The 16,162-nt window shown below is 38.5% G+C and overlaps 1 protein-coding gene across 1 annotated transcript in view; it reads left to right on the plus strand.

The window, feature by feature from the left end:
• The first annotated feature begins 2,101 nt into the window (after positions 1-2,101).
• si:ch211-106h4.4 (MAM and LDL-receptor class A domain-containing protein 2) overlaps positions 2,102-16,162 on the plus strand; it is a 40,736-nt gene continuing 26,675 nt past the window's right edge. Inside the window, exons 1-13 of the mRNA XM_034208854.1 lie at positions 2,102-2,186; positions 3,116-3,244; positions 4,345-4,476; positions 4,591-4,690; positions 4,870-5,038; positions 6,331-6,544; positions 7,278-7,409; positions 7,608-7,732; positions 8,418-8,655; positions 9,199-9,458; positions 9,750-9,840; positions 9,923-10,063; positions 10,923-11,054. Coding sequence (XP_034064745.1) covers positions 2,102-2,186; positions 3,116-3,244; positions 4,345-4,476; positions 4,591-4,690; positions 4,870-5,038; positions 6,331-6,544; positions 7,278-7,409; positions 7,608-7,732; positions 8,418-8,655; positions 9,199-9,458; positions 9,750-9,840; positions 9,923-10,063; positions 10,923-11,054 — 1,948 coding nt within the window. The remainder of the gene's footprint in view (positions 2,187-3,115; positions 3,245-4,344; positions 4,477-4,590; positions 4,691-4,869; positions 5,039-6,330; positions 6,545-7,277; positions 7,410-7,607; positions 7,733-8,417; positions 8,656-9,198; positions 9,459-9,749; positions 9,841-9,922; positions 10,064-10,922; positions 11,055-16,162) is intronic.

A 16,162-nucleotide genomic window follows, 5' to 3' on the forward strand; every position in this document is an offset into this window, starting at 1 on the left:
CATGAAAGGGAGGGAATCTTAATACTACTGTCACTGTCAGCTTTTTTTCCTGCTTCTGCACATTTCAACATTTTGCTACTGGTAAAAAAGGGGGGTTGGGAGGGAAGTAGGGGCAACATTCAGAAAACACACAAACACACGTACACACATGTACACACACACACACACACACACACACACACACACACACACACACACACACACACACACACACACACACACTTGCACGGATCTCAAACTCCAGAAATCTCAAAATGTGGCCCCATTTACTTCCTGTCGTGGAAGAAAATGATGTGTAAGAGATTTATGCTAAACATGACTCATCAATGTCGGGGGTCTGTGGTCTGGTGCAGCTTCCACCATCAAAGACTTTATTGCACCTCCATGGTTTCTGCCATTTAGGACCTGTCCCTCTGTGTCACTTTCCTTGCATTTTAATGTAAAAATGGGGATGAAATGTATATCTGTAAACGATGAAGTAAAAAACATATTAGGAGATGATACGTTTGCAGGATTATAGCCGAAAGTATCCAGTGTCTCTGTTGATAGCATGATTGAATTTATCTCATGTACACTTTCTGTGTACCTGGTCTGCCCTGCGGATAAACAAGCCAAACTAGTTCCAAATATGTTATTGTTGAACAAATTCAACATGAATCCAACACAAACGTTACCAATAAAAAAGTACAGTTTTCTACTGACAATTTGTATCCCTCAAACAATCTCTGAGCATAGTATCGCAGTCTTTTGCAATATTTATCGCACAAATTGAATTTACCATAGCGATGATGACGATGAATGTTGGGCAGCAATACTCTTTTTTTCATAATACTGTTGCAATGGTTAAGCCAGTGTATCTGTGTCATTAAAATATAAATTAAAAAACGTTTGTAATTATAAACAACTGGTTAGCTAAATGATAGCAACAACTTAATGCTACCTTGCAACACCCTACTGACCTTCCAGCTGTCATACCAAACAATGAGCTGACTTTTGAAGTGTGTATGCTTGCATTTAAACACTGCTTAAAGTCACTATGTTACTGTATTTTCTAAATACTAGAAGTTTTATTATAGCTATAAGGAGGCACACGATTACTTGTAAAGTTATCAGAGCAATATATTGCACTTTTGCTGATGAAGAGAAAAAATGTGCATCCTGAATGTAGCAACACAATATCCTGTTTAGTGGCAGAGGCCTTCAGATGTTGAGGTCTGTTCTCCAAACGTGCCTTAACATATATCATAGCATTTTATATTTTCACTTCCTCTTTGGTTATTCTCCTTTTTTCAGGACTGTGCTGAAATATGAACCTTTGTGACTGCAGTGATTTTTTTTACAAGGCTTACAAGTAGGACTAGTGCAAATTGTATTCTGCATTATACTCACATTTGTAATTAACAATGGCTTTTTGTGGCAAAAAAAAGAAAACATGTGCATCGGACATTGTAAACGATATAGAAGGTTAAGACATATTCGTTTGAAGTGGAAAGAGAAAGATTATGTTTATGAGATAGAAAGTAAAGTAGGAACCTTGGTTATATGCTGTTTCTTCAAGAAGCTTCATCTGCACATTTAACCAAATGTCTATAAAATATTGCTTACCTCCGTCAAGGAGATTATGTTGTTGGTTTGGTTTTGTGTTTTCAAGTTAAAAAAAAAATGTGGTGGAGGGTGAACCATTGACCAAGAAAAACGCCATTACATTTGAAATACATTGCCTTCAAGTCTGCAGTGTGTTTTTATCAAGGTCCTTTTAATGAGATTTTGAAGCCTGCGCTTACTAAAGTACTTTTCTACATGGCTTATAAACACAGTTTAAATGAATTGCTCTTTCCCTCTCAGTTATGCAGAATAGTGGTTGACCTCATACACTCCGGCTTCTCATAATGGACCTCATACACTCCTACTCATACGTGTTGACCTCATACACTGACACTGGAACATGCAGATATTTGTATCTCCCAGTTGGAAAATCAGATAAGATCCATTAAAGCAGGTCATTATCACAAAAATGACCCAGTAATGTGAGGGTAACGAACAATGAGAGCTTAACCGTCTTCATTTTAATGAAAACTCATAAATGACATGAAGTGTAAGAATGTCATCTGGAGAATGTCTTCCTGCCGGACTCGTCTGTAACTTTAAAAAGGACTGTGAAGATGGCTCAGAAGAAGAGTTTTGTGGTACGCTGAGTTTTTCCAGTGGTCGAAGAAGTACTCAGTTCCTTAACTTAAGTAAAGGTAGAAATATAAATTACATGAAGTGCTATACGTTTTCATGTGTGTGTGTGTGTATTTTTTTAGATTAAAATCCAAACTGACTCCCCTCACTGTATGTCAGTTAACCCACATTCATATTTTTACCTACAAAAACACTTTTCTGGAACATCTACGATACGTAACATCACCGTCGGTAACTTTGTAAATGAATGAGACGTACAACGAGGGTCATAAAGACGAGCCACGGAAATGTATCGCACTTTACTGAGAACCCTGTGGACTTTAAGCCTTAAGGGTCGACCGATAAGGACTCTCAGCCTCAGCTCAACTGTTGGTATAAAAGCGTCTCTCCAGTAAAACAGTCACAAACTGTTTATCAGAGGGTTGGCTGGGGTTATGATCACACTGGATCTTTCATTTTCTTTGGATTTTCTTGCCATGTGGTTTGTTTCCCCAGACATGAAGCAAATATGTGTTCTGCTGTCAGGTAAGGGTCATCATAGCTGGACATAATATATTAAAGGCATTCTTAGGCTTGGCCATATTTTGATATTGTGATTTGAAACCAGATATCCTCTTAGATATATATATATATATATTGAAGTATTGCATATGTGTCTGAGTTTTGATATTGTTTAACCACTTTATTGACTTTGATTTATCGAAAACAGTCAATTTCACTACATTGTCACAATCTCAAAATCAAGATATTTGGTCAAAAATATAATTATATTTTATTTTCTCCACATCCCCCCTGCCATTGTTGGTGTACATTATCTTGTGCATGGCTGTTAAAAAAGAGGTGTAAAGTTTGTGTTTAAAGTCAAAGGTGTTTTGCAAGCTCCCCGAGAAGATTTTCTTTGTATCTCTTCGTAATAAAACTCTCTTTACAGTATTGATGGTGGTCGTATCATCTTGTCCTGACGGGGGGTTCAACTGCACATCTGGAGAATGTCTTCCTGCCGGACTCGTCTGTAACTTTAAAAAGGACTGTGAAGATGGCTCGGACGAAGGGTTTTGTGGTACGCTGTGTCTTTCAAGTCTTGTTAAACCTTTCCAGTGGTCGAAGAAGTACTCAGATCTTTAACTTAAGTAAAGGTAGTAATATCACAGTGTAGAGATACTCCTGTAATACCTGCAGTAAAAGTACAAAGATATCAGCATAAAAATATATTTGTTGTCCAAATGTTCTATTTGGTTAATGATGAGTTTATGTTTTTTTAAACCATATATACTGCCAGAAAGCTTGTGAAGTTCACTAAGCGATCAATAGCGTCAAAAATAGCAGGAGTTTAACATTTCAATTATTATGTATTCGTCTTCTAAAAAAGCAAAAAATAAATACAATAAAACAGAATATAAACACAATACTGGGAACAAGAATGCTTTTGAATTATTTCACAAAACCTTTGGATACTTTCCATTTGTAGGCAAGGCAAGTTTATTTATACAACACCTTTCAACATAATGAAATTCAAAGTGCTTTACAAAAAGGAAAGACATTAAGAGCATTAAGAAACATATTATAAAATGGCATTTAAAAACACTCATTTGAAAGCAAAGATAATAAAAAATTAATAACAAAGGTACATGAATAAAAGTTACAGTGCAGTGTGAGATATGAATATATCAATTAAAAGCAGCGGCAAAAAGAAAAGTCTTCAGCCTGGATTTAAAAGTAGTCAGAGTTGCAGCGGACCGGCAGGTTTCTGGGAGTTTGTTCCAGATATTTGGAGCATAATAACTGAACGCTGCTTCTCCATGTTTAGTTCTGACTCTGGGGACAGAAAGCTGACCAGTCCCTGAAGACCTGAGAGATCTGGATGGTTCATAATTTAGCAGGAGGTCAGAAATGTATTTTGGGCCTAAACCATTCAGTGCTTTATAAACCAGCAGCAGTATTTTTGAAATCTATTCTTTGACACACAGGAAGCCAGTGTAAAGACTTCAGAACAGGAGTGATGTGATCCACTTTCTTAGTGTTAGTGAGGACTCGAGCAGCGGCTTTCTTTAGTGAGACCTGTAAAGACACCATTACATTAGTCGAGTCTACTGAAGATAAAAGCATGGACAAGTTTTTCCAAATCCTGCTGTGTAATCTTACTCCTTCTCTCTTGTTAAGGGTCATGTGACTTTGAGCATCACTCCTGTGGTTGGAACGGCAGCAGCAGTCCTGCCTCTTACCGCTGGAGACGGCAGATGGCAAACATCACCTCAGTACCTGGACTGGACCACAGCACAGGACATGCCTCTGGTAATTCTTAAACTACTGGCGTTTGTCATTTGTTGTATTACTTTGTGGGATACAAATGTTAATTAGATAGCATGATTGTTGATGTTCTTATTATTGTTTGTCGGTTGGATTCAGGACATGTCATGCATGTAGCTGGCGAAGAAGGCCCAATTTTCTCTACGGCCTATTTGGAGTACTTTGTTGACAACCTGGCTGCTCTGGGATGCCAGATCAGGTACTAAAACAATACATTTCCCCTTCTTTTAACATGTTATGTGTCATATGTGTTCTACAAAAGGATATGTTTTAGATGACAATGCATTTCAACTATATCATGCCAATTTATCTTGAATTTGTCATTTAGCATGTGCTAGCTGGTGCCAGTTTTTTTATTTGACTGTCATTGTTTTTCAGCTTTTGGTACTACCTTTACAATAACTCATCATCATCATCATCCTCATCCCTTAACCTCAACATGATCCGAAACCCCTCTATGCCAGAGTTGCTGCACATCTCTAAAAGTAAGACAGACTGTTGGGAGAAGGCTACAGCTTTCATCGGTAATCAGCCAGGAGGATACAAGGTTAGTCAAATACACTGTTTGTTTTTAAGACTAATAATAAACATTATCATCTCAAACTGTCCATAAATCTGCTAAGAAATCATAGAAACCAAGAAGCTTCTTACTCATGCAGAACTTGCCTGAGAATCATCACATATTTTAGTCGTCCACACATCCATGAGTACTTTGCAAATAGGAATTTCAAGTAACTAATTCTGCATAATTTAATTGTGCTTATTTGACAAAATGCAAACAAATACAGTCCTAAATAATAATAATAATAATAATAATAATAATAATAATAATAGGGCCTACACACGTTCCTGCATCAAATGCAACATGATATGTTATCTCCACATATCCTCAAAGGATTGTGGGAACTGTAGTAACACAACTTTCTGCATGTTTGTCTGCCAAATATAAAGTAAGCCATGGAAAACAATCAAAGTTACAAAGGGAGGATCTCTCATGGTACCTTTAGTAGTTTAGCTTTACTAATGTACTTAAAGGTTGGGTAGGTAATTCACTTCGGAAACACTTGTTGTTATATTCCATGGAATGCTCTTAACATCCCGATAGCAATTAATACATTAAATGCTTTGACAATAAATACATTAAAAAAATGCATCTGTGGAAGCCGTGGCGCTGTAAAAAGCACGACCAATCATCTGAGCCGGCCCGGCTAAAATAACTGGACGGCCTACCTGCCTGTCAGCCTTCCATCTGTGCACAAACTTATCTCATGCCCTCATTGGTTATGTGCGCGTTCGTGTGTGTTGGAGGAGGGGCTCTGTAAGGAAGTCTGAAGGAAGGGGCAGATTCTTTCCGGCTGCGTACTTTCAAATTCTAGCGCACTCGAGCTGGTTTCTCCATTCTTACCTATCCTACCTTTAAATTCTATCAGTGTATAGATTTAATTTAATTCATATTCATATTCATGGTGTAGCTCTCCAAATCATTAACTGTATTGTACCTATAAACTTTATTGTGTAAACAGTTTCCTGTTTTGTCACCTGGCGGATCAATACAAATCCACCTAATGGTTTAATTATTTTATTTGGCGTCCTGTAATCTCTGGTACATTTTACACAATACATTTGTGTTGCCATACAGACAAAGCTAACGTGGGCCGGAATGTACAAAGAAATCAAATTGTTTCAGTGCTTTGTACTGTTCAGAAGATTCTAACAGTTTTTTTGTTCTGAGGAATTTATTATTTAATCTTGGTAATTTTAGCAATCTGCCTCTCCCAAAATCAGCTGAATTGTTGAGTTTCAGAATGAATGTAGAGCAAAACATTTTTCTTTACACAGTTGGAGTTTTCCTTCAAACCTCCATATACGGTAGCCATAGACGTTATGTTGGACGATGTCATGTTTGAGAACTGTGCAGAGGGAGACGTCCCTGCAGGATCACACCAACTCTCATGTGATTTTGAAGAGGACACCTGCTCATGGTACCACGACCACACTGCCAGCCTTCTGTGGAGACGGGAAAATGGGGAATACAGTAAACCAACGGGGAAGGGTGAGTGCTCTACTGGCGGTATACAATCATTCTGTTTTAAAAAGGACTTGTGACTTGTTTTAGTGAAATGAACCAAATAAATGAACCAAATCAATTTGGGATCAATAAAGTACATATTATCTTATCTTATATAAACTCTACAAGGATTGTGCAATAGTGCAGGTGTTGGTTTCATTTGAGTTTAATTATAATGCACATTAGTGATGCTTAAAGTTAAATTACTGAAGTTTAATTGCAGTGGACCTGGAGCTTTTCTTGACCAGGGGTTCAGGGACATTGCTTGTTTCTATTTAAATGGATTTACAGCTTAGAATTTCACATCAAGAGATAACGACACTTTAGTAGATTAACAAGAAGAGCTTTAAGTGGAAATGTTTAGGGTTTCATTCTGCAAAACATATTTTGCTCAGATCGTATTTTATGTAATAAAAACACCTGAATCTTGTAACCTAACATCAAACTATTAACATATTAATTAACACATTATGATACTTGGTACTACCTATCCATAATAAATAAATATAATACAGGATGAAAAAAGGGACAAAGAGTGTGCCCATTAACCAAAATCAAATGGCAACAACACAACTGCATTAAAGTCTTGAACTGTCCATAAAATGTATTATTATCTGGTAATTCAGATAGAAACTTTTTATATTCAGTCTGCTTAGGATATTGCCTACTCTTTAATGTGTAACATGTTTTTTTCTCTTTTTCATGTCTTCTTTCTCAGGCTACTTCATGCTCATATCTGCTAAAAACAACCTGGACATCTCATCAGCAGCCAGACTCATCAGCTTCCCTCGACCTGAAGGTCACGTGACATGTGTGAGCTTCTTGTACCACATATTTGGCAACAGCATTGGTACGTGCCTCACTGTCTTTTTAACACATTTTTTAAATAAATAATATTTAATTAAACTAATCTAAATCCAGAGGTCAAAAGCTACATCCCAAGATCCACAACATTCAGCTCATTTTCAACCATCTTTTGCCTTTTCTCTTAATAATTCACATGCATCCTACAAATGCACAAGCTTAGTTGATCTTTTGTTGTCATCAGGTTCATTGAAGTTTATTACAAAGCTTTCTGGTGAAGAGGAGACGGTTGTATGGATGAGAAATGGCACCCAGGGAAACAAATGGAGATTCGCTGATCTTACCTTCGACAGTGGCAAACCAATACAGGTACAATTATTATTTCTGATATATTTTCATCTGCTGATATAATATATACATATATATTTTAGAGAATTATTCAGAATGAAATTGTATTTACTGTAAAGAGCTGTTTTAAGACATGTTGGAGAATTTCCAATATACAGTATAAACCCGTGCAAATACATTTTCCTATTTTAAAACACAAGCCTCTTATTTGTATTACTGTCTCACTGTTTCATATAACAAATACAAGTCTTTCTTCTTATTGAATGTCAAGCTTCAATTTGGTTTGGTGTCTCATTAACTTTCCAACCCAGCGGTTCCCAACCTTTTTTAACCCAGGACCCACTTAAGAATCTAAAAAAAATTCCGGCCCACATTCAACCATAAACAATACGGAGGCTAAATAAAGTTCTGATTGGTCAATTCAGAACATGTGACACGTTGTTAATCCAGTAGATCAGACCGCTGTCAAGGACTGTAATGACCGTTGCTAAGGAGGATCGAGAAAGGAAAGGAGGTTCAAATAAAAAAAAATCGTAATAATGAAAATGTTTCCAAATAAATCATAATGTTTTGCAAATTACTTGGCGGCCCACTTGCAATGCCACAGGTTGGGAACCGGTGTTCTAACCCATTTAAAAAAAAGTTAAATAAGTCATTTAAACCCTTTGTTATGGTGAAACCCCCTCAATAAATGTATGTCCTTCAGTTTATTATAGAAGCTGTGGCGGGAGGTACCCAAGGCAGCATAGCCATTGATGACCTGAAGGTGTACAGCAGTGACACCGGCTCGTGTCCGGCTGAGAGAGAGTGCACCTTCCAGGGCTCGCTGTGCGGCATGCTGCTTCGGCCATCTGCAAACTCCAGCTGGAGCCGCTCCATTGGGGGGTCGAAGCCTGCCAACGTCTCAGGCCCAGCCACAGATCACACTCTGGGGACGGAACAAGGTTTGCATCTCACTGAGATATACTGTATGCAGCTGACTATCTTTTCAACGAGAGAAGTGGCTAATTAGTAGTGTTAATGTCATTGGATGTTTGCTCCGAGTTCCTCCAAACAAAGAATCTATGAAGGATGGGGATAAGGTCGACTTTACATTCATTATCCCCAGTCTCAATTTTGCTTAAAGATTGAAACCTGAAAAAGAGATGCAATAAACACAAATCAAAAACTGGTACAATAGGGAATTTATTTATTTTTACTCAGATGTAATATCAAAGGGGATGGACTGATGAAATGGACTATAACTAGTAAGATATTGTATGCTTTTGTTTTTTATATAATTAACTAATTTATTGGAAAAAGGTTTGATATCTGATCATAAAAAGGTCAATTTCCTCATTACAGACTCATCTTCTTTGTAATTGAAATATCTCTTGATGATGATTTGAAGTCATTGTACATTACTTTTGTGTGATCCCAGGCTCAAACGTACATGCATATACAAATAAATGAATCAGCGTGTGCATAACTCCGCCCTTACTGTGCAGGTTATTACCTGAGTGCCCAGCTGTGGAGCCAGCCTGCTGGGTCCAGAGTTGCGGTGATGACTGCAGTGATGGAGCCCACCCCTGCTGACGGGGAATGCCTAATGTTCTGGTATTACATGGAGGGAAGTGGAGTGGGAGATCTCTGTGTTCTCCTTCAAACTGCTGACGGAAACAGTGAAGAGCTCTGGAGCAGAAATGGAGATCAGGGAAAACACTGGCGGCACGGACGAGTGACACTCAGTTCTGGTGCAACGTATCAGGTACTTGGTAGTGTGTTAGATATCAGGTAAAGACTGGTAAATAAACTAAAATCAGGGCAAAAAAGCATCTTACAACATTCTTTAAATTATTTTATAACTATATATTATTCAGTTTCCACACTCATGCACGTACATGTATACCTTTTTCGCCTGCCAATACAATAAGTGTCGATTATTTAATTGAGCTCTGCTTTTCCTGAAGCCTGCACTCTCTCACTCATACTGTTCCTATGTTAAACACGAAGCCATGTGGAAATAAAACAGTTAAAATGCATTGTGTCTGAGTGACAGGTGGTTTTTGAAGCTGTGGTTGGGGTTGAACCGAGGAGAGATATCGCCATTGACGACCTCATAGTTCTGAATGGCGCCTGTCCCGCAGCAGGTTAGTGACCTGTTGTGTGGATTTAAGTTAGTTTTTTTCATATTGCATGTATGTTGCAAACTATATGTGTTATCCCTCGCAGGATTTTGTGACTTTGAAATGGACTTCTGTGGTTGGGTGAATAATCGTCCTACAGAGTCCGGTTTGGACTGGGACTGGCTCTCAGGTGACAGCGTTGATGGCCTTATTCCAAAAAAGGACCACTCCACAAATTCTGCTTTAGGTAAGAAAAAATAAACAAATTCAACTAGCTGCATGATTATTGTAGAAACAATATGAGTGGGAGGAAGTTACCTAAAATGTTCATGCATGCACCTGACTAATTTATACTACCGACTTAAAGGGGTCCTGTTGTGCTAATTTTCAGTTTTCATATTTGTATTTTGTGCCTCTGACATGTAATGTTTAAAAAGTGCTTTATTTTCCTCATTTCCTCATTTTGTTTTTGTTTTGTTTGTCTACCTTCCCTCCCAAATGTAAAGCGTCTTTGGGTTCAAGAAAAGGGCTATAGAAATAAAATATATTATTATACTGCCTGTGCTGCAGCACCTCTTTTCACCCTCTGTCTGAAACCAGAGCCCAGTCTGCTCTGATTGGTTAGCTGGCTGGCTCTGTTGTGATTGGTCCACCGCTATTATGTCCCGCCCCTCAGCCTGTCATGTACAATGTGTTGAAGCGCTAGCCAATAGAAGCACGAATGTAACACAGTGATGTCAATATGGTAAGGAAGTAAACAAAGGAGTCCAATGGAGGCGGTTTAGGCAGGGGGAGGGGGGGGGGGAGTGTGGCGGAGATAATCTCCCTCTGGAAGTACTTGCCAGGTCCGACTTTTGTTGTATAGGAGGAAACATCTGCAGAAAACTCGCCATTTGGTAAATAGGTCCCAGGGGTGAAATCTAAAGACCATTCGGGAATATAGTGGGCCAAGCGACTGCCTTTATACTCTCAAACTTTAAGCCACCACTCAGACTTCAGGTGACAAATGAACCTTCTATAAATGTGAATCATGCAACAACCTATGTGCAGGACACTGTTGGAAATGATTCTTCTGGATTGTTTATGTTGCTTTGAACCCTCTACAGGTCACTTTGCATTCTTCCAGCCGTCTGACTATCAGAAAGGAGAAACTGCCCAACTGGAGAGTGAGACGATGGAGGGAGTAGACCGAGCTTGCCTGGAGATCTGGCACTATGTCCACGGTTGGCTTCAATCTGGTAAGAACAGTCTTTTCATTCTTTATTTACACTTTTTTATAATTTGACATAACAGTAAATATGGAGAAAGAGGGGACCATAAGCAGCTACAAGCATGGATTTAACCCCTGTATAAAAAATGATCTGAATTGATTTGACCTGAAAGGGGACCTATCATGCAAAATGAGTGTGTCATGTGTCAGGGAACTCACCAAGTGTCAGAAAACACAACCCTCTCTCTTTTCCTCCATACCCAAATCTCTAAAAACGGGGCTGCAACGGATCTGATACAGACTGATACAGACTGATACAGATTTAAAAATGACGTCAGGAACGAGGAGCTCCGCCTATATGGCCAACGCTCCACCTATCAGGGGAATGTGGGGTTGGGCCACGGCCGGCCATTGCCGCTCGAAAGCGCTGGAGACGCTGTAGTACATATGCCCGGCCTGTAAGTGGCGCTGTAGTCTGCCACAAAAGCAGCGAAGAAGACTTCCCGCGCATGGTTGCCATGGTTGCCCTTCTGTTTATTCTCCGCTGTGGCTCTTTTTCTCCCTCCCCGAGGCAAGTGTTTGCTCCCTCGCTGTAATTATCTCCGGTTAGTCCACCAGCAGATGACAAACACCCACCTCTCCGCCTCTTCCAAGGAACGAGGGGACCGTGCGGCAGAGTTTCAGTTAGATTTTTTTGCGCCGGTCAACATGTCCGTTAAAGTTTAAATCTTCCGGTCAAAATGAGAAAAGTGCCGGTCAAAGGTCTTCTTTGTTATTTATTGAGCTTTAAAACAAATGAATAACGACTCTATATAATCATATAAGAATAAAAACACGGAGGACGGAGATCTCTTTTTCTCCCCCTCTTCTGACAGCCCAGCAGCTGATCTCAGAGCACGCTCCCCTCTCCTGCAGGGGGGCGTGGTCAGCTGCAGCTCATTTGCATTAAAGCTACATCACAGAATCAGCCCCTGCAACAACAGGGCTGGAAAGAGCAAATAGAGCGAAATGAGGCATGGCTAAAATGCAGGATCTGTTTGGTATTTTGAAAAAAAAACTATATTTATATACTTTATATAGGTATGGCCCTACAATATATAAATATAGCATGATAGGTCCACTTTAAGTGAGATACATGACAGCATCAGTAACACTCAGAGCTAACCTGTACTGGAGCAACCCGGTATCACGGTGAGACGTGAACATGTGACGCTTTACCATTGCTGGGAGACGTGAAGATGTCACGGTTTCGTCTTTTCAAAACGTGAAAAGCGTGACAGCTACACGGTATTGTTAACCCATGTTAACCAGTGGAGAAATAACCGGAAATACCAAGCAAATGCTACCCCGACGTAATGATTTATTTTTTAATAGTCACACTCGATTACAGCGATTTTCTTGTTGCCCCAGCTGGTCGACACCTCTTTTAGCATAAACAAAGGCTACATTAATGTATTAAATCGATGTTAATCCATGCGTGTGGATGTGGAATTAACGGACGTGACGTTGTGCGATTGAGTTGCCAAGCAACAGCTTCGGTTCATATTAATTTACAAACTATTCAACTACAACCGTAGTTATATTTAAAAACATGTTAGAAGGCCTCACGAAATACTTTAATGCACATTAAAATGTAAATGTGAAGGAATGTGTGTATAACAAAATACATCGGTCATTAAACGAAACCGGAAACAGACGTAGGCAAGATCCTCAGCTCGATGATTGGATGGTTATCCGCAATGCATGCTGGGATTTGGTGTTTATGTGATGTGTAAATCTGAAAACCTTTTTTAAAAATACAATAATACTTTATTCCGAGTGTGCTTGCTTTTCTCTTTGAAAGTCGTCACATAACGGCATTGTAATACACGGTTCGGCTGCATTAAATATTACATATCTGCCGTAATTCTCTATTTATAGAGCCCTGATGAGAAGACTTCTAGACAAACATGAGGCACTGAAAACGTGACGTGGATCATAAATATATAAGCAATTAAACAACATCTTATATTTATTTTCACACAATACGTCTCCTTGCAGTATCAACACTAATTCGGCTGACTTTTATATTTGATCCAATTGGTAGATAGGCTGTATTTAAACCATAACCGTGCAGAGCTGATAGAAAGGGACACCTGGTGGTCAAAGCACGTTATTGAATTGTATTATTTTATTATTAGATATTAATAGGAGGATGTGCAAAACAGACAAACTAATAAGGCTTAATTTAAACATTAAAGAGTACTTTAGGTTAAGGTCTTATTTTGAATAAGAAAAAAGCTTTAAGAAGAATATGGAGGGATGAAACCCTCTTGAAACCGCAGGTCGTTCCTTCCTGCAGCGGTCAGACTTTACAACCAGCACTGCCCCTTGTAGACCCTCCTACACACACCACAACACAGACTATAACACCCCTTGCTGCTAAATACAAACCAACTTTGTGCAATATGTGCAATATATATATGCCATTAATAACTGTGTAATTTATACCTGGCCACTAAATCAATATATATGCCGTTTTGTTTTTGATCTGTATTTTTGAAAATTATGTAACTTTTTATCTTTTTTTTAGCATATTGTTTAATATATTATAACTTAGTACTTTTTTAGCATATTGTTTATTTTATTCTAACTTAGTACTTTTTTAACGCATGTAAGATATGCAACACTAAGCTGTCTGTGGCTCTTTCCTGCTGTAACGCTGCACATTTCCCCTCTGTGGAACTAATAAAGGTATTCTGATTCTGATTCTTTAATGGTCACACATACAGAGCACACAGCACACACAGTGACATTTGTATCTACAGATAAATATTAAGCCTGACAAAGTACTTAACGTCTAATATATTGCTTTCCTGCAATGTTAACTATGTTTAAGCACTTATTTGTTTATTATTTGTTTATTATTAAACTGATATTATACATATGTATTATACTCTTATAAGATGTATGTAGATAGTATAAGAAATGTGCAGAATGACAGTTTAATGGTGGAGTATAAACACATATTGATAGATGTCTTGTAATGCACTGTTGAGGAACCTGCGACCCAAGTTTTTCATTCATTGCATAACTACACAGTAGTTGTGTTTGTATAATATGATATGTCAATAAACCTTAGCTTATAAAATCTTGAAAGGGATGTTCAAACTAGTCATTATATACAGTCTTTAATGAACTATTAGTAGAGAATAACGATTAATGAATATACTTTATAGAGATCCTATTAATATCTAATAATAAAATAATAAAATTCAATAACGTGCTTTGACCACCAGGTGTCCCTTTCTATCAGCTCTGCACGGTGATGGTTTAAATACAGCCTATCTACCAATTGGATCAAATATAAAAGTCAGCCGAATTAGTGTTGATACTGCAAGAAGACGCATTGTGTGAAAAGAAATGTAAGATGTTGTATAATTGCTTATATATTTATGATCAACGTCACGTATTCAGTTTTGGCGGCAGTTCTCCTGTTTGTCCAGAAGTCTTCTCAGCAGGGCTCTATAAATAGAGAACTACGGCAGATATGTAATATTTAATGCAGCCGAACCGTGTATTACAATGCCGTTATGTGATGACTTTCAAAGAGTAAAGCAAGCACACTCGGAATAAAGTATTATTGTATTTTTAAAAAACGTTTTCAGATTTCACATTCACATAAACACCAAATCCCAGTATGCATTACGGATAACCATCCAATCATCGAGCTGAGGATCTTGCCTACGTCTGTTTCCGGTTTCGTTTAATGACCGATGTATTTTGTTATACACACATTCCTTCACATTTACATTTTAATGTGCATTAAAGTATTTCGTGAGGCCTTCTAACATGTTTTTAAATATAACTACGGTTGTAGTTGAATAGTTTGTAAATTAACATGAACCGAAGCTGTTGCTTGGCAACTCAATCGCACAACGTCACGTCCGTTAATTCCACATCCACACGCATGGATTAACATCGATTTAATGCATTAATGTAGCCTTTGTTTATGCTAAAAGAGGTGTCGACCAGCTGGGGCACCAAGAAAATCGCTGTAATCGAGTGTGACTATTAAAAAATAAATCATTACGTCGGGGTAGCATTTGCTTGGTATTTCCGGTTATTTCTCCACTGTTTAACATGGGTTAACAATACCGTGTAGCTGTCACGCTTTTCACGTTTTGAAAAGACGAAACCGTGACATCTTCACGTCTCCCAGCAATGGTAAAGCGTCACATGTTCACGTCTCACCGTGATACCGGGTTGACTGGAGAGCATGTGTGTGAAGAAGCAGGAAATAAAAAGGAACTCACCTTGTGGTATAACCGGCAAGAGAGAAAGCCTTTGAGCTCCATACTGTTTCAGAAATAATCCTTGATAATCCATGATATGGCGTTTCATCACCGCAGTAGCTGCCGGGTCCCGCATGAGCTCAGCCCCCTCCTTTTTTTTATCAATTCTTTTTTTTAATTTACGCTTTATCCCCAAAATCAGCACTTTTGAAACAGGAAGCGAAATAGAGGGATATGAGGCATAGCTAGAATGGGTGATCTGTTTGGTATTTTGAGCAAAACACTTCATAGACAAGTTACGTCCCCAGCTCGCTTAGGGTAAAAGGGAAGCAACACGAAACTAGGTGTTCTTGGTAAGAGGTTGATTTTAATAATAAACTCAAAATAAAGATGATATAACCAAAAATACAGGCTCTTAAAACCAGCTATCTGTTCAAAATAACTCTACACAAAACAAAGGCCACAGAAGTTCAGAAGCGTTTTACATTTTGGGTAAGGGCTCTATACAGTATACTGTCCAGGACATGATAGGGGCACTTTGACTAAATGTATATCCAAAAACGTAGGATGGTTTGATGAATAACAACAAGGATCCAAGAATCAGAGAACGCGGTACAAGAGGGCTTCTGGTTTTGCATTGGCGATCTGATGTGCATGCTCTTGCCTCTGCTTACTTTTTATGCTGATTTTCCTATTCTTATTCTCTGAAAACTTCGAGCAGCGGCTCCTGGACATTAACTTATCACTGGGACAGTTAATCTTCGTAAATAGACGGAGGGTTTCAGCCATATTTCAACATTTTTACGACGACGTCAGTCTTACAGTAGCGTGGCCTAGTAACAGCTAAAGCCTGGTAGGCTAC

This window comes from Gymnodraco acuticeps, unplaced genomic scaffold (assembly GCF_902827175.1).
Source record: "Gymnodraco acuticeps unplaced genomic scaffold, fGymAcu1.1, whole genome shotgun sequence".
NCBI lineage: Eukaryota > Metazoa > Chordata > Actinopteri > Perciformes > Bathydraconidae > Gymnodraco > Gymnodraco acuticeps.